The 27,987-nt window shown below is 39.2% G+C and overlaps 1 protein-coding gene across 4 annotated transcripts in view; it reads left to right on the top strand.

Moving 5' to 3' along the window:
- Positions 1–26,096, top strand: part of BCAT1 (branched chain amino acid transaminase 1) — a 60,364-nt gene extending 34,268 nt beyond the window's left edge. For all 4 annotated transcript variants that reach the window (XM_033514519.1, XM_015629030.2, XM_033514517.1 and 1 more), the window contains 8 exons: positions 665–775; positions 1,656–1,775; positions 4,229–4,392; positions 5,745–5,887; positions 11,631–11,716; positions 13,396–13,536; positions 14,677–14,751; positions 18,800–26,096. In XM_033514519.1, coding sequence (XP_033370410.1) covers positions 665–775; positions 1,656–1,775; positions 4,229–4,392; positions 5,745–5,887; positions 11,631–11,716; positions 13,396–13,536; positions 14,677–14,751; positions 18,800–18,841 — 882 coding nt within the window. In that variant the 3' untranslated portion in view covers positions 18,842–26,096. The remainder of the gene's footprint in view (positions 1–664; positions 776–1,655; positions 1,776–4,228; positions 4,393–5,744; positions 5,888–11,630; positions 11,717–13,395; positions 13,537–14,676; positions 14,752–18,799) is intronic.
- The last annotated feature ends 1,891 nt before the right edge of the window (positions 26,097–27,987 follow it).

The raw sequence follows: 27,987 nt of genomic DNA, 5'->3' as shown, positions 1-27,987 counted from the left end.
TAGGATAAGAGTTTCTGACTGTCAGCAGTTGTCTGGATCCTGCAGTTTGATGGGATAACTATGTTTAAATTTCCTGTAAAGTATATAGAGAAAATATTCTCTTGCATTTTGTCTCTAGTGTGAGGCTGCATTTCTCTCATGCAGGCTAAATCCCATTCCATAGCATAGGGGTATAAGGGGGAAATAAGTGACCAGTTCCTGCTACAACTACAGCAAGAACTTTACAAGAATTCTCTCAATGACCTTATTCTATACTTCCTAACAAAGATGTGTTTTGGACAGAGCTCTAAAATTAATTAACATATATATATATATATATAATAAAATTCTGTAGATCCTTTTTATAAGTGGTAATGCTGTTTTGACTCAGGTATTAGTCAGGATGTGAGGGAATCGTTAAGTCAAACACATGCTACAAATTTTAATTGCTGTAACCAAATTAAGGAAAAAAAACCAAACCAAGCAGAAGAGGTTATCATGAGGAATTATGAAGTTTATATTACAAAGATGACCTGCCTATACTTCAGATAAGTCTGTCTCACTGGAATGTATTGCCAGAACCAGGAAGGTGAAGTTTTTACTTCCAAAATTTGCACAGATCATCACAGGCTAACATGTCAAAATTACTACTTGTTTTCTTTTCCCTCCTTTTCTGGCTTGGTAGTTGTTTGAAGGGATGAAGGCTTACCGAGGAGTGGATGGCAAAATCCGCCTGTTCCGGCCAACCCTGAACATGGACAGGATGGCACGATCAGCACGGAGAACAACTCTGCCAGTACGTACCAAGGCATCTCCTGCTCCTGAAGTCAGAGCATGTTTTCATTGTCAGAGTGCAAATCTCTAAAGCTCTTCAGTAGCAGCATTTATCAAACACTCTTAAGGCTTTGATAGCTCAGTAAAACTTTGTTAGCAGATCTTATTCATTGAAGGAAACTGTTTGAAGTGCTTAATTTAAAGTCAGAACAGTGAGTGTTTTGCTTTCATTGTTGTCTCCCTGCTGTCTCAGATGTACAGAGTGTTTTTGAGGGATGGCTTCTGTACTGCAGGTATTTGCACGCAGACAGCTGTCTGATTTGCCCTGGTGCTAATGTTCTCCCTTTCCTTCTTTGCACTTCAGTTAAGTTGTTCAGCCTCTTGTGTGCCTTTGGTTTTGGTCATGCCAGTAACTTAACACTGCTTTTAGCAACTGGTATCTTGGCCAGTGAACCTCATCCAAGGCTTATTAGCTTAATTGCTGTAAGAACTTGGGAACTTTGGGAGACTTGCTGGCCCCTCGGAGTTATAAACCAGATCCCTCTCCTGTAGAAGAAGTGGTGCTGTAGTTTGCAGCATGCCCGGCTGAGTTGGCTGCACAGGGAGTTCTCCACATGCTTTGGAGGGAGGAAGGGTCAATGGCTCCATTTTACCATCTCAGGAGGATACTTCGGTGCAAAGGAGATCTTTTGGGAGACTGCACAAAAAGGCACAGTAGCTAAGACCATGGGATATTAAAGTCTGTAAGGAATGAACTCAAGGAAGATGTGAACCTCTATCTACACCGTGTCAACTGTTGCATATCCTGAGGAAGTGTTCCCTGTAGTACATGGATTTGTAAAGACCAGAGTGTTCCAGCTTTATTTCTCAATTTTCTTTTTTTCCTTTCTTTTCCTTTCCAGTCTTTTGACCAGAACGAGCTGTTAGAGTGCATCCGTAAGCTTGTGGAAGTGGAACAGGAATGGGTTCCCTACTCAACCTCTGCCAGCCTGTATATCCGTCCTACCCTAATTGGAACTGAGGTGTGCAATATTTATTTGTTTTTTCTCTCTCTTAACTGTTGTTTATTTAGGTACGAGGCAGAGTTCTCCATCCATGAAGCGAAATATGCAGCAGTCAGCAGGTGACAGGATTAAGTTTGGGGGCAGATTGGTTCTGTAGTTCTACTTTGGAGTCCCTGTAGCAGCACGGATTTAAGGTTGAGCACACTGCCACTTAGTGGCCACGCTGGTTCTGAGCACGGAAAGTAAACGGAGGAACTGCTAGAAGCCGGAATAGAACAGTACTTGTTAATTGGGGCTGTACTGAGAGGATAGTTACATGTGGCAAACCCTAATGATTCGGAGAGAACGTGATGGAACACAAATTGCTGTGTACCTTTTGTAATTGCAAGTCATACCTGCACTTAGTGAGGAGTTTTTGGAAGATTTTATCCTGTAAACTAAGATGTCTCAGAAGAGATGTTTTCAACAGAACTTAGGACTAGTTCTTCTGTCTATTTATTCTTGAAACTGACCTTCTAAGAGGCTCCTTAGAAAATAGGTATTAACGTGTCCTCACTGAGTTTCATGTGTGATAGTATTCGTATTTCATAGTATTGATAAAGGGAATTAGAAACAGAGTTTATTTTATTAAATCCTTCAGAGTTATTTTTTTCAGCAGTAGCAAGAGAGAAGGGTATGATGGTAGAGCACAGAACAAGGAAGCTAAAGAATGTAGGTTCCAAACTAGGTAAGCTAAACTTCTGCAATATCCCTATCTGTAAGTAGTTACCATACTTTTACATTTTACTTTTTACATTTTGCATAGGTTCTAGGACTCCATTAATTTAATACTTTTAAAGTAGTTGCAGACTTTCTGACTAAAGAATCTCCACTCAGTGACTATAGGGTACTGATATTAAAATTGGGGTGTTTACCCCCTTTTTTTTTTTTTTTAAAATTCTTGTGCTCTGAGCTTATTTCAGGCTAGCCAACACTTGTGGCCTTTCCACTATCACATACTGTTTCCAGGTTGCACGTCCTACTAGGCTTTTATGAATCACCCCAATTAGACACCCAGGCAGCACAATCTTTTGAGTGATCATGTCAGCAAAAATATCAAGATCTCAGTAAATCCTTTTAGAAGTCTTTCTAAAGCAGTAAGGTAGACAGAAATCGAAGGAACCCTTTCAGGCCCTGGAGAACTTTGGCCAACACCAGACTTCTCACCTCCACCTTCAAGTGTTGATGGTGATGACTTGGAGTGTGAAAAGCCATCTCTCAGAGAGGAGCTGGAGAAAAATCTTTTGCATTCTTGGTTATTTCCTGTGCTGTTGTGTGAACTGTTTTTAGCAGGCAAATAATTTTAGCTGTCACACAGGCATTCAGAGAGCCAGCTCTCAGCTCTAGCATTGCCAGTTCTAAGTGGTACTGGACAGTTCTTCTCACTAATGCAGCTAACAGTGATTAAGAGTAGTCTTGCCACTTCTTCTTTCCCCCAGAAGGCTTTGTGGGCTTCTGATATGAATAAGGAAATAATTATATAACACTTTGGTAAGCTAATCTTTGAATTCTCAAAAAATTGAAACTATTTGAGAGTTCTAGAATAACATATTGATAAATATGTTTATCGATTGTTGGTGTGAGACACTGGTGGTTTGGTTCTTTTTCCCAGGACCATGACTGATGAGAGAGAGACCTGTTTTTGTGTTTGGGCTTAGGATGTTTATTTTTCTTTGTCTATATTACATATTTACAGAGTACAAGGAGCTATGTACAGTAGGCTAACAAAGTGCAAAATGGCTGAAGAAGTATCTCTTCAAGGTTTTTTAAGTGTCAACCCATCCAATAATGAAATGCCAAATAACTGATTTTCATTACTAACCCAATAACCCGACATCTATGGCCCGCAATGTGGATTCTTTCATCCAATCCCCTAATATTACCCAAAAAACGCTAGAAGAAGAAGCAGAAAGGGACAACACCCTAAATTCTCCATGTTGTCTCTTATTCACTAATACAGCTTAAACCCTATACTCTGATTTTCTCACCCAGTGACTTAATATAATTCTATCTAACTTACATTCTCAGTTTCTCTACTCAGTTCTAGAAGCTTTCTCTATGGTTTTAAATTAAACTCAGTGTTCTCTTCAGTGTCAAAGCCTGTCAGCACAGATAACAGAATATTTTCTGTGCCTCTGACTCCAACAATCCATATATTATTCTACTACTCTCAAATAGTTTCAAGTATTGAAACTATTTGAATGGCTATAAGTGAGTGGTTACAATGTATGAAATTAGGGCTGTTATGTTGCTTGGACTGGGGGAAAGTTGTAGAAATACTTTTTATTCATTGTAGCACTTTGCACTGTCCTGGTAAAAGCACTGTCGTGCTGCATTTGCACTGAAAGCAGTGTTTCAGAAGCCGATGGTGCAATGCCTGATGTTTGAAGGATACCAGTAACTTTTGATTTGTTTACATTCTTTATTTTCAGCCTTCCCTTGGGGTGAAGAAGCCGACTAAAGCCCTACTGTATGTCATACTGAGCCCTGTGGGCCCTTACTTTGCAAGTGGAAGCTTTAATCCAATATCCTTATGGGCAGATCCAAAATACGTAAGAGCATGGAAAGGGGGAACAGGAGACTGCAAAGTGGGAGGGTAAGAAAGCATTATCCTACATTTTCTACACTCACAAAGCAGATTTTGTTTTTAGTGAAGTATCTAATCCAGCAGAAATAGACACATTACATGCAGTAGTTAAACAAGCAATATACCACAACTAAGAGTTCAAAATTGTACTTAGCAAGTATTACTTATGCAACTCCCTTGCATATTTTTGTTTGAATATTGCAGCCAGTTGATTTTTTTTGCAGCACCTCAAGCTGAGGAGCTTGGAAGGTGTCCATGTTATACTTTGGCTCTTGCCCTTGCAGCAGCTGACACTGAAGTGACCACTTTGTGCTGCATCATCAGTATAGCAGCCTGCTGCCAACAGAGCAGGGAGCAGCTCTGGCTGCTGACCTCCTTCCCTGGATTGTCCTATCCAGGAGTTGCTTTGCTAGGCAGGAAGTCAGTAGCTGTGAAGTGCTGCTCAGCTGAGCTGGTAGAATAATCAGAGGGCAGAAAAATAACTTTCCTTCATTCAAGCTGATGTTCTGAACCTTTGATGTTTCTTTATGAAATTTTGCTTGTTTCTAAAAATATATTATTTCCTGCACATCCTTCATACATCAGCTGTGAAAAAGAGTAGTCTGGAGTTGTCATTGACTTGATTTGTGCCCAGAGGTGAGAACTTCAGTGTGGTCAGCATTTTAGAGCTGCTGATTTTGTGTTTTGAAGGTTGTTGAACATCAGAAGCAAAAAGGGGAATTTTTCCCCCTCAAAGCAGCAGGCATTGTTCGGTCAGGTTCACTCTGTAGGCAGCATTTTAGAAAAATGTTTGCTCCTAAAGGATATGGAATTCATCCAGACACAATTGCATTTCCTGAAGATGCTATGAATATCTTTTATTAGAAAAAAATAACTTATCTCTGGTGATATTTGTGCTCCAAGAGTTTTATCCAACATGTGTTACCCATCTGACATGAGGTAGATGAATTAAGGAAAAAAAACCCCAAAAAATGAGAATAACACCAAGAAACCCCAAAAGCTGGAGGGGAATTGTTGCTCTCTCTCCAGGATGCCAACTCCTAAATAAAGATAAATGCTTTCTGAGGGTTTTTAGTTGAAATAGTTAGAATGTCCAGAATATGGAGCAAGAGGTATGTTTAAGACAGTTTGGATGGATTTGTTTGAGTTGTTGGTGGTGTTCAGCCCTTCAGAGTTTTCAGGTTGTAGGTACAAATGATCTAGTAAAATGCTAGTGGAGTACTTCCAATGAAAACATCCCAGAGACAAGCAGTGACTGTTGCAGAGTGCTTGCTCATGAGATGGATGCACAAAATGTTGTTTAAATTGAGAAGATGCCCAACTAGCTACTCATAAGTCTTTATTTTTTATTTTTCCTGAAGAAATTATGGTTCTGCTATTTATGCCCAACAAGAAGCCCTGGAGTTTGGCTGCCAGCAGGTTTTGTGGCTCTATGGAGAAGATCACCAAATAACTGAAGTTGGAACAATGAATTTGTTTCTCTACTGGATAAATGAAGATGGAGGTATGGTACATAAAGCAAGAAAACTTTAACAGAGTAGACAATTGGGACCGTAGTCCGCAAAATGATTATTAGAATGCAGATCATCATCTTTTTAATGAAGATGGTTCAACAAAGGAAATGCTTATTCTCTTCTGAAAATTACCAGGTGTGGACTATTAGCTGTGGGAGAGGAGATTCTGGAGCAGCTGTGAGTGCTGCCTGCTGATAACAGACTAAACTGCTGGGCTAGTCCACATGCTCAGAAGGGTAGATTTCAGCTATGCACAAGGTCACACATCAGTTTTGGTATCAGCAGGATGTTTGGTCTCTAAGGAGGTGTTGGCTCACAAGCAGTGCAGATGTGCTAAAAGGCAGCTTATGGCTGTGCAACTCTTCAGACTCTGTAGCTTTGAGTATGAGTGGCTCCCATCATCACTTGCTGGCAAGTCAAATATTCCTCAGTCATATCCAAGAGTATTTCAGCATTGAATCCAAAACTGTTTCCTTTGAATAATTTGAAGTTCTGTCCAGTGGTAGCAGGGAGAGAAAACATGTCAGTCAGTGTTGGAATTACTAATACACAAAAGATGCTTTCAAGATGTATCATCATCTTTCTCTGATAGTCATCTCTGAGCGAGGTACTTGCTGATTAAAAACTGTCCAGTTAATGAGCAGCCAACTACTTAGGCATCCCAAACCATTGGGTATGCAAATATTCAGTGCTTGAGATGTGCTAGCTCTGGTGGCTGCACCTGATAACTGGTTTGGAAGACTACAGGCAATGGAATAAAAGGATACCTCATGACTTCCATGAATGCTGGCTCTCCAGGAAAATGAAGTGTTACTGAATTTTTACATGGAAGCTGATGCAGGGGTCAGACTGATTTCATTGTAGTGCCATGGGTACCCTTGAAAATTGTCAGCTTTCTGACAGTGCTCAGCTGCAGAAAAATGGCAACATTTTTTGGGGATAGCAGTGTGCCTTGGATAATGCAGTGAGGTCAGGATCCAGCTACCTGACTCCCATCTCCAGTTCCATTGCTCCTTCTTCCAAAAAATCTTTACCACATTTTTGAGAAGAGAGATAATGCTCCCTTAGTGTTTAATGAGTCTGTGAAGCTTTATGAATGAAGTGATAAACAGTAGACATTTTCTTATTGTTACAGCAGCAGTTGATTTGTCAGTGTAGATAGATGGCCAAATTTATGCCTTGTGGAACTTAGCTGGAAAAACATGAAAATAGATTTTGGCTCATTCCACCCAGGGAAAGACACTGAAGCAGGGACATAATTAGAATTCAATGTTCTCATTGTACTTAAACCAGGAATATACTGGAATTATGCAGCTGCAGCACGGTACTGTTCCAAAGATCTGCCAATCACTGTGTTTCCAGTGCACTGCTGAATGGTGCTATTGTGAGGTGGCTGTAGCAAACAACTTGTAATTCCTGCCACCCAAGCAGGCTGTTTGCTGGCAAACCTGTCATTTCACAGACACGGGCATTATCCTCCTGGAGCACTTTGCTGTCTCCCAGGGTGTTGAGTAACTCTTAATTTGGGGGATCTTTGGCTGAGAATCACTCATGCTGCCAACGGGTGTCATCACATACCTGCCTGTGGCTTTGCAAGGGGATTTAGAACCTGCTTGTCATTGTGTTCTGTCACTTCACAAAGGACACTCACTTAGGCTGTGGTTTGGTTTTGTTATGCAAATGGTGCAGCTGAGAGGGATCAAAAAAAGTGAGACAGAAATTGCAGCTCATCATCAAAAGAAAATGCCCTTCTTTGTGTGTTCTGAGGTCACTGTTGAGAGCTGAACTGCTGTCCTTGGTTTATAACCAGAGGCTTATCCCAGTAAAGCCTGGACTGGAGGACAGCCATGCTTCCAATGGGAGTAGGCTTTCCTTGCAGCCTTTGCTGTATATCTTCAGTTACAGCATTGTGCCTTAAGGTGACACGTTGTCCCAGATGGCAGGAGCAGCCTGAAAAAATAGTTCGTTTGTAACATCAAGGAAGGGAGTAGGGGGAAAAACTGCTCAGGTTTTGGTAGAATAGTGTGACTTGTTCTGTGCTGTTCTTGTATTCCCACTGCTGCTCTGAGGCTTATAAGATGGCAAAAACTGGATCCCTGCTATTGCATAAATACTTCATTCATCAAATCCTATTTATAGTTTATGTTCACTGAGAGAAAAATACAGTCCTTTCCACATGCCTCTTGAGAGCATGTAACTATCCCAAGAAGTTCTTGACATTGAAACTCACTTCCTGTCACAATGTCTGTTCTTCTGCCTAGAATATAGGCTTGGCTTTATGGAAAACCTTAAACATATGTCCGACCTAAGGATTGCTAACTATGAAATGTGCAGTTTTGAAAAATCCTGTTTCTTCAAAATGATCTGCAACCATTTGGGGTCTGCTTCTATCTTTAAGGCATTGTGAATAGTATTCAGGCATTATTTAGTATTTTGTGCTGCAGTTGGAATGGTGATTAGTAGTACCCACTTCAAAATTTTATAAATGAAAAAGTAAATCTGTTAAAAGATTCTCTGGAACCATCAGGTAAAACTTTAGGCAAATTTGCTAAATATTCTATCGTTGGAACATTAGTTGTGCAGCAGAAGTGTCATGTACAATTACAGTGCTATCAAAGTCAGGATTGTAGCTTCTGTTCTAGTAGAGAGCCCCAGCAACAGACTGGAGGGGAGAGCAGCAAATGAATGAGGTGGTAGACAAAGCAAAGGATGAAAAAGTAATTGATGAAAGCAAATTAACAGACCAATGCAAAGGTAGTGATTGCATGAGGGAAGAGTTGAAGAAAAGCCTGAGAGAAGTAAGGAGAAAGACCCAGAACAAACTGGTAGAAGAGGTTATCTGTTAGTATTAATGAAAACAGGGTTTTCTGAGTTCTCCTTGATCCTGAAGTTCACTTGGAATTTATCACTTTGGTAAAATATGTATTAAGATGAATTTCTTGGCATTGTTACAGCATGACTAGTACTGAAGGTATCCCATGAGTGTAATCTCACCTGCTCTATGCTCATAAATACAGATACTTAAAAGCTGAAGCTGTGTAATATGGAAGACCACTTTTTAAAAACCCCTGTAAACACTCTGATGGAATTCTGCTAGAGCAAGCTTATACCAGGTTTAACAGGTGTTAAACTGGGCAGACAGTACTTCTACTATAACTGTAATAGGAATCAGCTGAAGAGAAACCTGACATTTCCCTTCAAATGCTTTTCTCCCGCTTTTTGCGACTACACATTTTAAGCCCATCAAAATAATTCAGAAGACAAATGGAATCTGTGAGCTCACAGTCTGTTTTCTGGGAGATGGACAAACTGATGTCATATGGAGCCTGGTTTGGCATCACTTCACAGAGAGGATGAGCTTTTGGCATACCATGTTGGATAGTGTTATCATCTCTGCCGGATACCAGGGGAGCAGATGTTCCCTGGGTGGCCCCAGGCTGGTAGGCATCATATGTATACTTGACAAAATTCTGCAGAGCAGCCTGTTTAGAACATTTTGAGACTTTCATGTCCTGTCTGCTCGGTGCTGTTTGGCGGCTGGTTTGGCCTGGCACCTTTTCAAACTAGCTCAAATCAATTAATATATGTTACTGAGCTTAAACAGGTCCTGAACAAGATCTGTGGCAACATCACCAGACAGAGAAATGTAATCACAATCTTTGGTATCAAAGTCCACAGTATTTGAAGTTTTCTGTTCAAGGAAGGAGTGTGTTAGACTGTGATTGGGTCACAAATGCAGAATATCAGGTTTTCAGTGTTTAGAATCATCCCTGTGGCTCATGGAAAGTTTTAAAGTCTTCTCCTTGTGATAGTTGTGCCAGAATTAGGATCAGACATGCATCACAAGTAGGAATGATGCTAGACAGACTCCAAAAAGGGAATGCTGTTATTCCTGACTGTATGAGAAAGAAGAGATGGCTGACATAACTAGAAGTCTGGGATAGGCTGGGGAATGACACTGTGGGCTAGTCAAACCAGAGCAGAACATACAGCCTGCTCTAGGGCTGCATTTCATACATTTTGTTATGGCTGTTTACACCTATTACTGATGTAATAGAGTGTACAGCTCCTCATAAAAGGAACATGGAAGCACTGGTAGGAGAGTCCAAATTAATAAATCAAGGGGTGGCTGCATTAGAAAGTAACAGGTGTTTTCTGAGAGAATGGACAGTGAATAGCAGATTCAGTGAATTTATCTTCCACTTCCCCTATCCTATCACAGCTCCCAGTGCCCTGTGTTGCAGAGTGGGGGAGCCCAGGATATGCTCAGTCCCAAGCTGGCAGGCAGTGTTTGTGCACAGAAATACCTTACTTTCAGAAATATCTGAAAACAGCATTGAACAGCTGAGCTCAACCTGCTCCCACAGACCAAGGACAAATACCATATTTCTTTCTTCAACCCAGCTGCAAGTATTCACAGGATCTATAGAAATATTTTAAAGAGAGGTTCTCCTTTGAGAAAAGTTCAGTCAGGCCTGGATTCAGTGATCTTTTTGCAGCCAGGGAGAAAGGGGACATAAGTTACATATCTTCATGTTTTTATTGTTTTTTTATGTGACCTAGGTAAAAAATAAACAAAACTCTTAATGGTTTGTGGATTTATTGGGCAGGGTAAGGTAAAGAAAGAAAAAGGACTATAAGTAGAGAAATAAAATGGTTTGGAAAAAATATGAAGAGAACTACTGAAAGACTCTGGATGTCTTGCCTTCTCAGTGCAAATTTGAGACTGTCTTAAAAGCCTTTGTCTGAAAAGAGTAAAAGGTCAGTCTTCTCTGATAATAGAAACCAGTGAGTACACTATGTGATGGCTTAAAATGAAAAAGATTAACTCTGCTGCAGAGATCAGATGGAAGAACAAAGTCTACATACAAACTTGTGTTTCAAGTATTTACCAAGCATGAATTGTTTAACTGAGACTTTATTGTTTACCATTTATCTAGCATTTCATTAGTTTTGTTAGATGAACATTTATCTACTGTTCTTTTTCAAAAGCAAACAAGAAACACTAGCTAACAAACCTAACTACTTGAACAACTTAAATTATTGTTGTTGTTGGATTTTTCTTACAATTTCTCTAATTGTGCAAAGAGAAAATTTGCATAGAAAAAGGGTGTCTAGACTACAACAAAGGAGCATTAAGGAAGTCTCCTTCCAAGGAGGGTTGGCAAGATTTCCACTGCTTTTCTGGTTTATTAAATGAACTTCAAAATTTTTGGTAAATGTTTCATATTGCTGCTGTGAAATGGATATTCTAAATCCCATATTCCTGAATTAAGTAAAACATTTTGGGGAAAGTTGTGATCTGCCCTGGGATTATTAACCATGATTTTCCCTCTGCCTTTCTATTGTGAATCTGGAGACTGAACCATTTCATAGTTTGCAGTAGTAATACAGTGCAGTTACACAGTTATACGTACAATGCCCTGAGGAATAAAACCACCTACAAGTCATTGGGCATGTATATATTCATGTATTAAATATATTTCTTCCCCACCCACTGAAGTGTACACAGAACGTTCCAAACACTCAACAACAATTTACTTGAACTATCTGTTTATATTCTTGGAGAACCCTGATAAATGTTGCATCTCATAGCATAGGGATTATTTTTGATGCCACAGAATCATGGAATATCCTGAGTTGTAAGGAATCCACATGTTTGGTGTAATATCAGTAAACTTTTGTTTGTTTCTTTATTTGTTTTTCAACCAGTGCTTCTCTTTTGTTTGGCAGAAAATGAACTGGCAACACCACCTTTAGATGGCATCATCCTTCCAGGAGTGACAAGGCAAAGCATTTTGGATCTGGCACGGAACTGGGTGAGTGTTTTGGCAGTAATGGTTTCAATTATCATGTTTCAACTTCAGCAAAAGTAAACATTTCTGGTGCTCAGTATCTTAAAGTTCAACTGGTTTGGTTAAATCATACAATCATAGACCAGTCTGGCTTCCTAGAATCATACAATGACCTGAGTTGGAAGGAACCTTAAAGACCATCTCATTCCTATCCCCCTGCCATGGGCAGGGACACCTTCCAATGTCCCAGTCTGCTCAGAGCCCCATCCAACCCAGCACTGGAAAGGACCTTTACAGGCTGTCTATTCCAGCCTCCCTGCAATGAATAGAGACATCTTCAACTAGATCAAATTGCTCAGAGTTGTGTCAGAAACTCTGCTTTCAGGGGTCCTCTGGATGGTACCTCTTCCCTTCAGCGTGTCAGCCTCACCACACAGCTTGGTGTCGCTGACAAAACTTGCTGAGTGTGCACTCAGTCCCTTTAACCTAATGGGAACTAAGGGCATGCTAATTCAGGGATTCTCAGGAGCATCATCAGAACACCCACACCTGTCACACAGAACAATACCAAGCTTGTTAAAGTAGCTCCGTGTAGTATTTAACATGAAAATTCTCATTAAATCCACTGGTACCAGCAACTTAGAGCAAGGAAACAAAGAATTAACCATGCATGACCATAGCTATACTTCAGTCATCAGCTCATTATTTCTGCATTTAGTTCTCATGCTTCCAACCTTGTTTCTGCTAACTAGCATGCAGCCTGCTCAGCCACAGTCTTAAAGTCATCTGTCTCTTTCCCATTCCTGCCTTGTAGTGTAGCAACCCAAGAACTTATTTGGACACTTGGGACTAGATCATATCTTGAAATGCAGCAAACTCTGCCTTACTGTATTCAAAGGTTTTATTGCAGCCTGGGTAAGGATGTTACACAGCCAAAGGCTCATAAAGCCCAGCATCCTGTCTTGTGGATTTGGTTGGAATTATGCTTAGAGTGGGATAACAGGAATACCGCATACATGAAATAAAAATTTCAAAGTCTGATGTTTATTTTTTTCTTGAAACATATCCCTTCAGTTGATTCCTATGCATTCTTCAGCTCTTGTAGAAGGTAAAACACCTCCAGTATTAAAACTGTGCAGTGCAAATAGCTTTACTCATACCTGCAGTACAGGTAATTTTTGTATGTGACAGCTGTGTGCAGGCTATGGTAGAAAATTTCAGTAGGGCTAAAAAAATACATCACATAAATTGGTCTGGCAGGTGAAATTAATCAACAGAATGTATCTTGCTTAGGAATTGTCTGAGAGTGAGATGCAAAGGCTCTCTTGATATAATTGAGTAATTGTTGCACAAACTCTTAACATGCTAGGAGACCATGAGTAGAGAGATCCAGTGTCCCATAACAATTCTTCTTTGTTATTCCCTAATGTGATATTGATATTCTGCACCAAAACAGAGGGAAGTGCCACTTAATCATCAGCATTGTATCTGGCAAACCACTGGCCTCTTTCTAGGGCATTTTTTTGATGAAAATCTATCTTGTGTGATACTGGGATATTTGAAAAAAATCACAAGATCAGAGTAAAAATTTGACTTATTGTCACTAGGCTAAATGTTCTATTGGAAATGTTTCAATGTAGAAAATGAAAATACTAATGTTTTTAAACTTTTTATAATTTTTATGGTTGCATCTTCTTGTGCAGGGAGAATTCAAAGTGTCTGAGCGATACATCACCATGACTGACCTGACAGCTGCCTTGGAAGAGGACAGAGTAAAGGAGATGTTTGGTGCTGGAACAGCTTGCGTTGTATGTCCCATCTCTAAAATTTTATATAAGGGCAAGGTAACAAATGTCTCTTGTTTTTTTACCCCTTTCCTTCTTTCTTCTGAACTTTATCACAGTTAATTGCAACTGAAGCTGAAATCAAGGGAGATAGAAAAGGTGCACTGCCTGGAAAGATGAACAGTGTCAGTGTGTTGTTTCCCAAGTGAGTTACTGGTTGTCAGGAAGGAACTTTCCCTCTTGTCTTCTGGGGTTTTTCCTAAGAGTTGAAAATATAAGATCTCAAGTTCTGGGAAAGCAAAGAGACAAGCAATTCACCACCTGTTTGCAAATGTAGAAAATAGATTCTTCTGCATTTCTTTTATTCAGTATTTTTGCTAAGGTACCTGGGAAGGGTGAGGAGAGAAAAGATTTTCACAGGGAACCAAATTTCTGAGCCACTGCTGTCCTTCTTTCTCAAGTTTCTCTCTTCGTAGCCCCTCATTGCAGGGATCCCAGCTCTGATGGAAGAGCTGTTTCAAGCCAGTGCACAGCTGCTTTCACCTCCTATTCACCATATGGGAGATTTCTCCTGCACAGGTGGAATTCCCCAGGCATTCAGACTGTTAAGCTCACTTGATGCTATTTAGTCAGCAGCAATTTAGTTCAGAGGACTAGGAGTAGTGCAGGTGCATAAAGCTGCATAAAAGTGCTTTGTCCATAAAACATGATCAGTACAATAAATGTCTGTTAGGTGATACTTCCTGGAATGAATAAAATAGAATAAATGTATTGATTAACTGATGCTAAGATGAGACATTGAGGTGCTGAGTGGTAAGTACTGTAAATATAAGTGTTGTATTTCTACACAATATACCTGGAAATGAAATGCTGTATAATAATGTTACTACTCTTGCCTGCACAATATTTCCTCCATTTTGGACAGATCTCTTGGAAGGCTTAGATTAGCCTTTACTGAACAGCAGCATAACAGTTTAACTTTTCACTGGCCCTCCTGTTTGAAAACACCAACCAACCAACCAAAAGCCCAACAAAAAATCCAAAATTAACCACCCTTTCCTACTCATAAGGAGGGCTAGCCAGCATGATAAATATTTATTAATATTTTTGGCAACCATAAGGTATTCATATAAATGTAAAGCTATTATTACATGTTAATATCTTTCTCTCCCCTTCTCCCTCTCCTTTATTCTATGCCAGCACTTGCACATTCCAACTATGGAGAATGGGCCTGAGTTAACAACCCGTTTCCTGAATAAGCTAAGTGATATCCAGGTAAGGTGTTTTCTCTTTTATAACCACATAAAATAATAAAAGGTGAACATTTGGAAGGAGTGGAAAATAATCTTTTTGGTAGTGATGCTTTGGATGGCATTATATAATAATACAGATCCTTTGTCTAATGTGATTATTCTGTCAATTTTCTTTCCTTCAGAAAGTATGATAGGGATGAAGTATAGTATAATTTTTCCCTACTCACCTTGGAAGCTGGGTAAGAGTTCCAAGATATTACTACTGCTATTAGTGAAATCTAATACTGCTGTTAGAGGTTGGTTTTTAAGAGAAAAAGACAGGATTATGAAGCATCTTAACCACAATCACAAATGAATACAGGTTAATCAATAAAGAGATGAATGAGGCAATTAAACACTCAGTGGGCACAGCCAGCTGATCACCATTTCCATTTCTCATTTTCTTTCCAATCACACGGTCATTTCTCATTCTTAAAACAGTTCCCTCCTCTGTCATTTGCTAAATATCAAAGTCTGTTTGGAATTTGTGCTTTGTCTCCATTTTTGGGCATAGGAACCAATAGCATTTCAGGTAAAGTCACTGAGTAGCAGGTGATCACCCTTCTTAGTCAAGTTGCCTGGGTTTTTTTCCTTATTTAGTGTAGTTTATGGTGTGGGGGGTTTGGGGATGGGAGAAGGTCTTGGCAACTTACAAAGCCCCTTTATTTAAGATCAGTTAGCAGTTGCCTGGCAGTATTGCCAGAATTTCTTCAAATTGAGTCTGATGGTTTCCGTTCTACATTTTTGGCTCAAAGTGTTCTTAGATTTGCCACTAAAATTTTCGTGTTCCTGCCAGTAATCCTGTGATCTGTGTCTTTTTCCCCTGTGGAAGTGAGCAGCATAAGACAAATTTATCCAGCCTTTTCCCTTGGGTGTCCTTCCACGCCCTCCCTGATAACAGAAGGTCAGAATGTGTCAGGCTGGAGGGGCCCACTGTGGTCCTTTGGTCCCACCTTCCAGCTCAGGCAGAGTCATCCCAGAGCATATGGCACAGGATTGTGTCCAGACAGTTTTGGAATATCTCTGGTGATGGAGACTCTACACCCTTTCAGGACAGTCTGTTCCAGGGCTCAGTCACTGCCCAGTAAAGAAGTTCTTCCTCGTGTTCAGGTGGAACTTCCTGGGCATCAGTTCCTGCCCATTGCCTCTTGCCTTATCACCCTGGTTTTCCACCACCAACCAAGGCTCGGGAGGAGGCTGAAAAAGCCTGGATTGTTACTAAACGTTATCTTTCTTGGACCTTTTCACTTTACTTGCCTGCTGATGTGACCTGTGTTCATTAGTCACACGCCTGGAGTAAATTTGTTACTCCTGGAAAATGCTGGACTATTAAATATATGCTTAATTCTGGGTTATCTTCCGTATTTACAAAAAAAAAAAACAAAACAGGAGAGTTAGAACAAATAGTTGTTGAAAACATGATTTTAAAGAGATTAGTGGTTGCTTCCCCATTAAGAGTCAATCAGTGGTTACTGGCTGTGTTTTCTGTACCTTTCTCTGTGGAGAGATGGGCTCATATCCAGAAGGACCTCATGATGTAAAACAATCATGAAACAATGAAATCAGAAAACAATGCTGCAACACAAAAAATGGACTATATAATAATCTTCAAATGTCAGAGGAGAATCTTTGATCAAGATCTTCTATATTCTCTACCAGGAGAAAAAAATAACAGATTATTTTGCATTATCACTGGATTATTGTCCTGTTATTTGGACAATTGAGGCTGTAATTCCAAAGAATCTTCCCGTTCTGAAGATTAAAATGCAATAGAAATAGCAGTCAAACACAGCTTTGGTCTCTGTGCTGCTCTGTTTCCTGAACTGGGGCAGTGTATCCATTTCATGTTGAACAATGGGAATTTGTAAAAGAGTAGAAATTCTCAGCACCACTGTGTCCTGCTTGTGAACCTGTGACCAAAAGGTGCAGGTTCTGTATCCACTGTCATTGTACTGGTTCCCTTGTGTGCAGTACATGCTTCTTTTATTATTTTCATTTTCTCTTCATTATTGTGCTCCCAACTCTGTTTTCATGCTGCCTATTGTTCTTCTGCAAGTCTGCTGTTTTCAGTGGGATGTCTTTAGATGTGAACAGCTGTTCAGTGGAACCAGAGCTGGAGTGACAAATTAGAAACTCATGGGCAGAACTGATTCAATTTCTCATGCCAGTTGAGAGAGACAGTGGTGGCACTGCAATACACATTTCCCTTCCTGTCACTGAGTAGGTATCATGATTACTAAAGGCTGATAAAGACTTCAAATTAAAGAACATTATATAAATTAATGGTGTGCTTATGAATGAATTAGTAATAGTACACTCTTCCACAGCTGCTTGAGTTAGAAGATTTAGGGATGAGGTTCTTTTCTCTGGGAATACACTCACTGAAATCCCACTCAGATGTTTCTGTGGATTTGCATCCTTGCTTTGAGAATAAACAAGCTTTAGCTATGCCCTTTAAGACATAGATTAAACTGCAACTTGGAAGGGATGGATAGAAAATAAGATATATCGCTTATGCTACATGTTATTAAATACATTTAAACACTGCAGGAAAGACAGCAGAGAAGAGACATTTAATCAAACTCCCTTTCTTTCTGTGGGCAGTGGAAAACAACCAGGAAAGGTTAACATATATGTGTTAATTTTTACAAAGTACAGCCTGGATGTGGTGGACAGTGGAAGAGGGATCCACTAGCCTGGGGTCACAAAGCCCTTGACAGAATTTAAAAAGGAAGCTAAATCTGCTTTTATTTGCAGAAAGAGATGATCTTCATTGTGGTATTGCATCTTCATTACCTTTTTAGTTCTGGAAGCAGGTGTAAACGCTACTCAAGTGGCAACTCAGACCGGTCCTTGCAACAATTTCTGTATCAGAGCAGTACTATTAGGCAGTGCTCTTGCCTAAAGATAGCAAAATTTACAGTTAACTGCAACTGTAGAACAGGAGCAGTAGAAGTAATAATGAAAAGAAAAAGTAGGTGTGGTTCTTGTGAAGGTCAGTTAGAGGCCTTGCCTGCTGGAGAAAAGAGGAAAACACAAACCCACTAAACACCATTCCTTTGTGGATTAGAAGTATGTTTCTTCTCGTTCATCCTGATTTGGAGCTGTTGTGTTTTCCCTGCTTTAGTGACCTGTGATCTCTTCCCCTGCTGATGCAGAACCTGTATTGGAGGAACTTCCTTTTTTCCACTCTGGAGAAATTAAGGGATCTTTTTAGCCTACATAAAGCCTCTAAAATCAGTCTTCATTTCTTGGTTGAAAGTGTTTTCAAGCTCCCTGAATATAACACTATAAGGGAAAGGGCTCCCAACTCTCATCTGATGCTGTCTCTCCAACTCTGAATTATTTACCTGCTTGAGCCCTGTGTGTGTTTTGGGGTCTCTCTGGAGCATTGTTTACAGGACTGGTGACAGAGCTTTAGGACATGGAACCATTCTAGCAATCAGAAGTGCTGCCCTGGGGCTGTATCCTCCCCTGGAAGGGGATACGGCTGCATGCCATAGGTTGCCTTCATTTCTGCTTGGTGATCCCTTTTGTTTGTGTACGGAAAGACAACTTGTTTTATTCTGGATTACAATTCTCCCTAATTGTACTCTGTGGTATTTGTGATGGTTTTATTTCACATTCAATCAGAATGTTGTAATAAAAAGCCACCTTGACAATAAAAAGAAATAAAATGAAATGTGTTTGTTTATTGGAGCTTGAGCAGGGGCATAGTTATGAGTGAATTAGTGAGCAGGCCTCGGGGAGTAACTGCATTAAACTGATGGAACTGAAGCAGAACTGTTCTATGTCATCTGTAATGAGTATCAGCATTGCCCCTTCCTAAACCTGCTATTGTAGTATGAGTAAAGCAAGCTATCTTTAGTCTGTGCCCAAATCAAAGGCAAGTAAAGGCATAAGAAATAATGTAAACTACTATCAGAGCAGTAGATATGAACATTTCTGTGGGTAGAGCTAAGAAATTATCATAAATGTACACAGAACCTTTTAACTTTTATTCTTAAACTTCACTTTTTGCTTTGTTTCAGTATGGAAGAGAAGACAGTGATTGGGCAGTGCTGGTGTCATGAAGGTGGCAGAGTTCAGACCCTCCAGACAGACCTGACATCTGAATAATGACAACTTCTGTAGCTGCCAGTGTGTAGCATAGTCTCAGTATCAGTTTGCTCCCCAGGATGATTGTTTCCACAATCCAGCAAACGTGAACACAATCATTTTGATTTCTACTGTAATCCTGTTGGTAGAAGCCTGTTTTCTTGCTAGAGGTGCTATATGTTAGCAATAGAACTTTCCTCATGGTTTTCTTAGTGCCTCTTTATATACAGTCTGAAAACTTGTAAAATGCTCTTCAACTGCTCTTCAGTTTGGTTTGTTTACTTCCACCATCAGCTGAACATGTGTCAATGAGGATGTTGCCTGTTAGCTGCCTGCAGGGTTCTGTTGACATTTTTCTGCCTTTTGCTCTGTTTGGGAAGGAGGTTTAGCCATACACTCTATCCTTTCATGCTCTGCTTGTATGGGAGATTCCTGAGTTTGTAGATGCCCTCATCCTCTGTCGAGTAACTCTGGCCTTTAGCCCAAAATTCTCCGAGTCAGCCCAGTCTGCAAGATGCTCCCTGCTGGCTTATTGCCCCTCCCTCCATGGGGATTTGCAGTTGCTTTGGACAGTGTATACCTCTCAATAGTTGAGAACATCCTTCTAGACATAATTTAAAAGACAATGTCATGCCCTGCTGAGATAAAAATTCCCTTTTGGCCTAGCAGAGCTGGGCTCTGCAGACACAGCGTTGCCTTCCAGGTGAGTGTTTAGAAAATGAGATTAGGCAACTTTGGCTGTGAAAATGGAACCATTCTTCACAGCAACCAAACCTTTGGATTGAGGAATTTCCTTTATCATCTACTTACATAATTTAGGTCAGAAAAATGTTTTCCTCATTCCTTTCACATACTTGCTGTATCCAGCCTCCATTGACACATGTAGTATAGAAGGACCTTCTGTTGAGGAACAAGCAGTGTTGTCAGCAGAAAATGTCTAGACGGAAAGAGGTTTCATTCAGACCCTGATTTCATTCTGGTTAAGCAGATAATTCATACAACACTGCTTTCTCACATGCAGTCTTAATACTTTGGAAGCAATAGAGAGCATGTAGCCCATAGCTGGAGAAGTAACTCCTGCAAATGTTCACTCATTCAGCAATCATTCTGTAGTATTTATTAGCTTTCTCCTTCTGCACACAGCTTTGTTGAACAGCTTTAAGATACCTCTTGCCAAAAAGAATAACCATATTCTGTATCAATGTTCCAAAGTGCTACTTCAGTATAGAACTGGTGGAACTTTATTGACACTTTATTGGAGTCCTATAAGAAGTAAAAGTGAAACATTTCTTGTTCTAGTTTGCAATAGAGATGCACCAGTATTAAGGGAAACATTTAGCACTTTAATTTTTTTTTAAGACCAACAGTATCTCTCCCATGCTTAACAACTCCTTTGTATTTACTGACATTTGTTAACATAGTTTAAAAAGGCAAAATATATTTTCTAGTGGACTATCCATGCCTTATGCAGCTGTTAAAGAGCAGCCTTATGGCTTCCTGTTTATTTTTGTTCACATTTTGAAGACCCCCTCCTTAGCCATCACTTTTTTCTGCTCCCTCAGAACATAACTTTATCCTGTCTTTGACTGCAGTCCAATCTAATTTTTTAATGAAGAACAGTTGAAGGTTCCCTCTGACAACGTAACTATTGTTGAAACTTGATGGATAATTTTCTTTAGTCTACAACTGCAAGCACAAAATGTTGTTTCACTTACAGTAGCTATAGTGTTGTGACCATTTGAATCTGTATTGTGTGCTGGTCTTTGTTTCAGTATCTTACTATGTGTTTTAAGCTGCTGGTAGTCTTTCCTCTTATTTAATTAGATGGCTGGAAAATGAAAATGGGGAATATGTCAAGATGCAACATGAGGTAGAGAATTTTGTCCAATGAGACCAGTATTGAAATTAAAGAGTGCCTTTAACCAGAGTGTGGCATGGAGCTCTCTAAAGATTATGTAATGAGCAACCATTTGTGGCTTACTGGTATTGAACTATCTAATTTTTCCCTTAAGTTCATCTTTGATTTAGCAGCAAATGGAAAAGTGAAACTATCTGACTTCAGATGCATGGTAAAGTGACTGTGCAATACCTTAATATCTCAGCTTTGATAGAGTTGATATATGATACCATATATTGAAAATCCCCATGAAGGCCTCAGTATACCAGCAGCAGCCTATTCACTAGGCAGAATGAATAAGGACCAGTTAGAAGAACTATTTTATTGAAATGTAAACATGAAAGTTGTGTAAAAGTTTTCTTAAATGGGTTGCAAGTCATTAAACAGGAAGAAACCAGGTGGTTTTATTTGTTTTGTTTTGCACTGTTTCCTGCACTGACCAGAGAGACACCTCTCTTTTTTCTGCTGATGGAGACTTCAAAATGAGGAGAATTGATAGTGGAATGACCCACAGAAATGAGTGGTCTTTTCTCACAGGGAAGATTGAAAATGTGGAGTGTGTGTGTGTATGTTAATTGTTGTCTTTAACATCTTGGTTAATTGCCTTACTCTGTGTCACTCAAAGCTGTGCTTGTTACCAAGTGGAATCCGGGGGAATAGGTTTTAGATTTTAAACCTTGAAACCTAAATAAGAGAGCTGGCAGGTCAGTAGAGTACAGGAAATTCTTCTGATGATTCATGCTGTCCTACTCTGAATTCTGGCAGTGCATTTTATCCCATTAACCAAAGGAAAGAAATAACATGTGTAAATAACAATCAGTATTTGATATTGCATTCTCCTTTTTTTCGCTTGTAAAATTTAGGAGGGAACTGTGGTATTCCCTGAGCTAGTAACAGATTGTAAAAGAACATCTGCACATCTTTTCTCCATGTGCCCTATTTGTTTAATTGCAACAGATTTACATAGAAAGAGTATGGTACATCATAACTAGGCAATTATCCATTCTTCATCACTTAGTTATGGTTCTGGTAATTGATCATTTAAAACATAAGATAGTCTAACATTAGGAAAATCTGAAACTGTTCAAAAAAGATAAACAAATTAATATTGTTGTATGATTTGCATAATTGGCTGCAATTATTTATTTAATGTTTAATTGGGTTGATAAAATGAGATTCAGCCTTTCACATGCTTATGTTTTACAAACAGTAGTACTTTAAAATGATAATAACGAAATCTAATTTTCATATGTTCTTTCTTCTCCATTCTTTTGATTATTATTTTCAGTATTGAGCATGTCCTTAATTTTCAGTTTGGTTAGAATGATTCATGACTAAGAAAAAAGTCCTTCAAATAACAGAATTTTCATGAAACTGACATTTCATACAAGCTGTTCTGGTGCCAAGAATTATGGCTTCAGCAACTGGCATTACTTAACCAGATTGTTAACTGCAGTGAGGGCAAATTCACTGAGCATTGACAGGCACAGACACAGGTGAGGATGCTAATAAAGGTTCCTAGGGCAGATAATCTGTTCAATCCATAGCAGTGTAAAGCCAACATAGTTTTTCTGGGGTACAGAAGGGAAGACTGATAAGATAAAAGTAAGGTAAGTGAGCTCTCTCTGCCCAGCCATTGTTTACACCTGTTCAACTATCTCAAGCCAAAAAGCAGTTATCAGCCACTCCTACTCTTTGTACATAATCTCTTTTTTGGGTTTGCCTGATTCAACACAGAGATAGCATAGATCTTTTCCTGTATACTTATTTTTATTATTTATCGTTAGGTGTGAAGAATAGTAATAGGGAAAAATGTGATACTTGGAAGTCATTTGGAGTACAAGTTACCTGAAATGTCTGTCTTCCGAGAGGTAGACTGAAAAACAGCTGGAACTGATCTCAGAGCTGCTTAATTAGAGGAGGAACCTTGAATTCAATGGTCTGTCCAAAACAGTCTGCATAATCCCAGCAGATTTTCTGAGTGTGAACTGTCTGTTCCCTGTGCCTTGCTATGGAATATAATACAGAGATATTCAGAGTTGTTGGCACAGCCTGGCAGACTGTGATACATTGTCTTTCTCTGCATGGGATCCACCCCGCTGAGGGTAAGTTTAAATGTTCTGGTGGCAGGCTGATATCCTGAGAGGTGGCAGCTGTAAATGATGGCTGAGCAGTCCCTGGGATAGTCATTGCCCTGCTCCTTGCTGTCTGTCTTTCCCCCTCTTTCCCCAGCCTTCTGTTGTCTCATATCTAAAAGTGACCAAGAAAATTTGCATTCTTCTTGCTTTTAGCAGTAGTGACAGTTAAAAAATAAAAATAAATAAATAAAAAAGGTAGTTTTTCCATATTCATGGTATTGAGGGATCACAATTGTGCTTTACCACCAGGACATGTAATCCCTGAACAGAGTGCCACTGACTTTGTGACCCTGGATAAGTCATCTAAACTCTTTCTAAGTGCAGAGTAGTAGTACTACCACTTATATCACTTTAATCCAAACTTTTGCTTAAAAACTTATTACAGATCAAATTAAGCTTTCCAGGAAAAGCTTTTTAAGCAACGAGAAACATGCCATGTAAAGTCCAGTATTTCAAGGGTTACATTAGAATAGACAAACTTTATTATGCAGAGAAAAATGTTATTTAAATGAGAAATATATTCAAGGTTTGCTACGTAAACCCATAAATGTGTAACAAATGTAGTTCAGAATATCAAACTTAGCATACAGAATGATCCTGACAAGAGAAATGCACCTCACACTGGGCTATCCTATTAAAAAAGTGATGCTTGAAGGAATCATGGCACCTCTCAATGTAAAGTCATTAGCATGGGACTATCATAGAGGTGCATTAGGTCACATAACACTGAGACAAACTTCTGTATCGATCTTGACCAAAAATTTGCTGAACTGCAATGCTTACCAATTTGGAAGTGTGAAAGACCTGTGTTTTACTGTATTTTGTCTCTATCCTCAAGACTTGGAAAAATAATTCATAGACCCCAAATAATTTAAGCTCATAAACTTAGTTATTTGTATTTTTATCCATAAGAGCGGAAGAGAATACTGGCATTGCATTGGTGAGAAGCAGTCCTCCTGTCCATGCCTTGCTTTGAGCATGACTCTTATTAGAAGGAGTTCCAGGGTATTTTCTCTGACTCTCCAAAATCTGAGTGCCATCTATGGTACACTTGGCAAATATATCCCCAGCTCCATAAACAAAACTAACTTGGCCATCACCTTGAGCTGGAACAGTCAAGTACATTACGACTTAGCAGATGAGGAGCAATACTAAATTACAATAGTAAATAGATTAGAAATAAGATTAGTCAATAGATTTGGAATAAAGTTTTAGAATTAGTAGCTCAGATAAACAGAATTCTCATTAATCACACTAGCAAGGTCAACCACACCCAAATATACTAAAAAAATAATGGTAATTATATTTGCCAACAGTAACAGCATTATTCCCTCTGAACATTAATTTATACTCTTTGCTTATATTAAAACTTAATAATCATGTCTGATTTTTTACCACAATCCTGCATTTTCATGCCATGCTTTAAAGAAAAAAAGTCTCTTAAATTTCGTGTTTATGGGAAGATTTAAAGGAAGATTTAAATCCTGATTTAAAATATTTAAATACTTTCTGGGTAAAGTTGAGGTAGAAACAGGAAATACAACTTTGGGGAAGTACTTGACTAGTGTTCCAAATGGTTTACCAACAGTGGCCATTCTTGGTTTTTACCAAAGAGGTATGCAGGGAATAGTTGACAAAATAAGGTTATTGCTTGTTTTTCTAAGCAAGAGTTGGGGAAGCTTCTGGGAGCTGGTTCTCGTAACACTAATTATTTATAGTTCCTGATTCTGTCAGGCTAAGAGGGGTTTCAGGGGGAGATGGAGGACTCAGAAGCTTATCTCAGACAGTAATGTCCTGCCAAAACAGATTTTCTGTCATTCTATGATCAAAGTGATCAAGGTATGAACATGTAATCTTTTAAACTTTGCACCTTTTTTTAAAAAAATTGTTTTTCATTTTAGAATTCTGATATGGTGTTGCTGAACTATTGTCTTACACTATCATATTGCAGTAGCTGATAGGAAGAAAGCAAACATTGTTATTCTTTATGTAATCACCTTCTTTCTGTATGCCAAATCCCCTGTTCACTGATCTGGTCACCACTAGAACTGGGATCATTTGGGGTGAAATAACTGCACCCTACTTGTACAAAAACTAAGTACTTAGTGCTGGCAGCACATGCCAGAGCAGTAAGTGAAAAGTCTGCTGTGTCCAGAACAGGCATGCCAGGAGCAAGAGTGAAAATACCCATCAGGTCAGTGAGGGCAGGAGCACATCATCACCATTCTTGTTAAGTCCAACTGAGACTGCCCAGGTGCACCAGAAGTCTAGCAGGATCAGAGGCTGATGTTGATATTTAAGAATGCTCTTACTCAGTTGCTTAAATACCTACATCTGTGCCTACATTTTCAACTTGGCTTCCTGTATCTTAACTGAAACCTGCAACAAAGTTCTGTATGTTGTAAAACAGTGGAATATTTGGTCAAACAGGTAATGCTCCATACCACCTAACAGGTCAGTGATGTATTCTCTTAATTTGTATTAAGCCCAGTCTCCTGGGCTTAATACAAATTAAGAGTTCTAGTTCACTAGAACTGCAAGCAGGAGACAAACACATCATTAACGCTATTTCATAGTCAAGGATGTTCACAAAGAGTGGATCTATTGTCTTCATCTCCCAGGGAGATGGGTTGGACTCAACTTGGCCCCTGAGTGACAAAATATAGAAGTTTCTTTGCCGTTATGGAGACAAGTAAGTTTCATCTGAAGCTATTTACAAACAATTTCTGTTGGAAAGCCAGAAGTCCCAATCTACTTGATCCTTGAGGCATTTAGAAGGGTGCAGTAGTAGTTACTGAAATTGTAACATATAAGCACTGGGAAATTAGCAACTTGGAGAAGGAGAAGTGAACACCCCTGAAAGGTCTCCTTTTTCTCAATTGTTGAAAGTTAACTGGGTATTTTACAAGAATCTGAAGCATATAAAAGCAGTAAAGGACAGATGTGTGAAAAAGTACTGGATAAACTAAAGGAAACTCTACCTCATTCTTCTCGAAAGGTTTTGTAGAAGCACAATTAAGTGCTCCTAATGGCATTGTTACATACCGACCACCTGGCATGAAAGAAGCACTATATTTGTATGTCTATAAATCCTGTAAGAACTGTATTTTGCTGGCAGTAGAAACATTTCGGTTTTCCTCATCAAATCTGTAATTATGCAATGTTTCTGTCTCCAATAAAGGAATTTAATTGGCACCTGTTTGTGGCATGTTATGAAATCATCAGTGTTGAGTACAGCTAACTAAGCGTAATTATCCCGTAGATGGGAGCTGCTATGAAATAAATTCTTGAAGGCTGGATTAAAAGAAAAAAAAAGTCCTCCTGAATGAAGTGTGGCATGTAAGAACAGCAAAGCCAGGATCAAGTGGCAGACATGTACCTACCCTGCCAAGACTGGAGGCTGAGCCAGTTATCTCACTTACAGTAAAATGCTGGACAAATTAAGCAGCAGAAGTACTTACCTGCTAACCATGTAGTCATGAAACAGTTTTTAATATGCCAGGACTGTGTAGCAGTGATTGAATACAGTTCCCATTCTAAGGGTTTGGGGGTGATGAAGTCAGAGGAGAGAATGCCAGAAAACAGCTTTATACTTGGAGCACTTACTTCACAGGGCATTCCTGAACAGTCATTACTCCAAAGTATGTCGACCAGTGGGAAGCCTTTTGAAGATGGAAAGTACTGAAAGTGAGTGTCATTAAAATCTTGACATTTGCCATGTGTGGTGGCAATATTTACAAAAAACTTTATGTATTCCCCCTTTCCAGCACAGGGAATACTACAATTAAAGGTAGTACTGATCCATGCTGTGGTAAAGTAAACATCAGGGTATATTTCGCACCTGGTTTGGTTCTTGGTGACTTCAGAGAAAGCTGGCATGGATACAGGACACTTTAAAGAAGCTGTAGATAGGTAAGTACTAAGAGAATTTAATTACTGCTAGGAGAATGAACCTAACATGTTGGAATCTGACTTTTTTCCTGTGTCTTGGCCTCTCCCCCTCTCATCCTAAGGGAACCTTTCTTAACTGTAACTCTAGCTTGAGCTCCAGCTTTCTAAAGTCACTTATTCTAAGTAGTAATAAATTGAGGACTGACCATACAAGGCTTCAGAGACTGACCCATGTCTTTTAGCAGCATTTTAAAAGACTTTTTGTTTTTCCTTCCATTTGAAACATCTCAGTAGCTGGCAATAGCTCTGTCCAGTAAAGCACTTGCAGTGCCACCACCAGCACTGTGTTGTTGGGGCTGGAGAGTACCAATTCTGAGGACTTTTATGCAGGATACAAACTCATGTAAAGTTGATGTGACCAAAAAAATCCAAACCCACAGTTTTAAAATAATACAGTGAGAGGGGAAAACAGAAAGCAAATAACCTGCCCTGTGTTCATATAAAGAGGGCATGAGAACAAATTTGGGTATGCAGTATAGGCAGTCAGAATTATAAATGGCAATTTTAAGAGCGTATCAACAGAAAAACTGAATTGAAGCTTTTCTTCTCCCTTTAATTTTGCTCAGTGTTTTCATTCTGTGGCATCACAGTGTTGATTTTTAACAGCTGCTGATGAATTACCCCATTGGCCAAGAAAATTTTCTGCACTAAAAATTACTTTTGTTGTTCTGGATGCTTCTCCAATGACAAACTTGTAAAAGAAGATAAAGAATGTGAAAGGTGTGTTTACTACTCTCTCTCCTAAGGGAATGATTTTTAATGCCTGATAAGATAATGTCATACTTCACCTGCAAGTGATGCTATATTGTAGCCGTACAAATTAGGGATTTTAAATTCTGAGCATTCAAGTAAATTGTTCTTCTGAAATTATTTCAGAATAAGCTCTGTTTATTAACACTTTTTATTTTGCATGTGACGTAGTTATTTCTGAAGATTCAACTTTGGTTTATTCAAGCTCTTAGTGGTATTCAGACAATTTTCCTTAACTCTGAAGGGTGGTGTAGGTTAACCCTTTTTTTTAGAGTGATGTAAAGAAAACTCATACACAAAGAAAGGATCCTAAACCAAACTGAGCATTTGTGAGATAAATAGATAACTACCTAACTAAAAGAGAAAAACGCAACGAAGTATTTCA

The sequence above is a fragment of the Parus major genome, chromosome 1A (assembly GCF_001522545.3).
Source record: "Parus major isolate Abel chromosome 1A, Parus_major1.1, whole genome shotgun sequence".
NCBI lineage: Eukaryota > Metazoa > Chordata > Aves > Passeriformes > Paridae > Parus > Parus major.
This window is presented reverse-complemented; position numbering and strand designations above follow the sequence as displayed.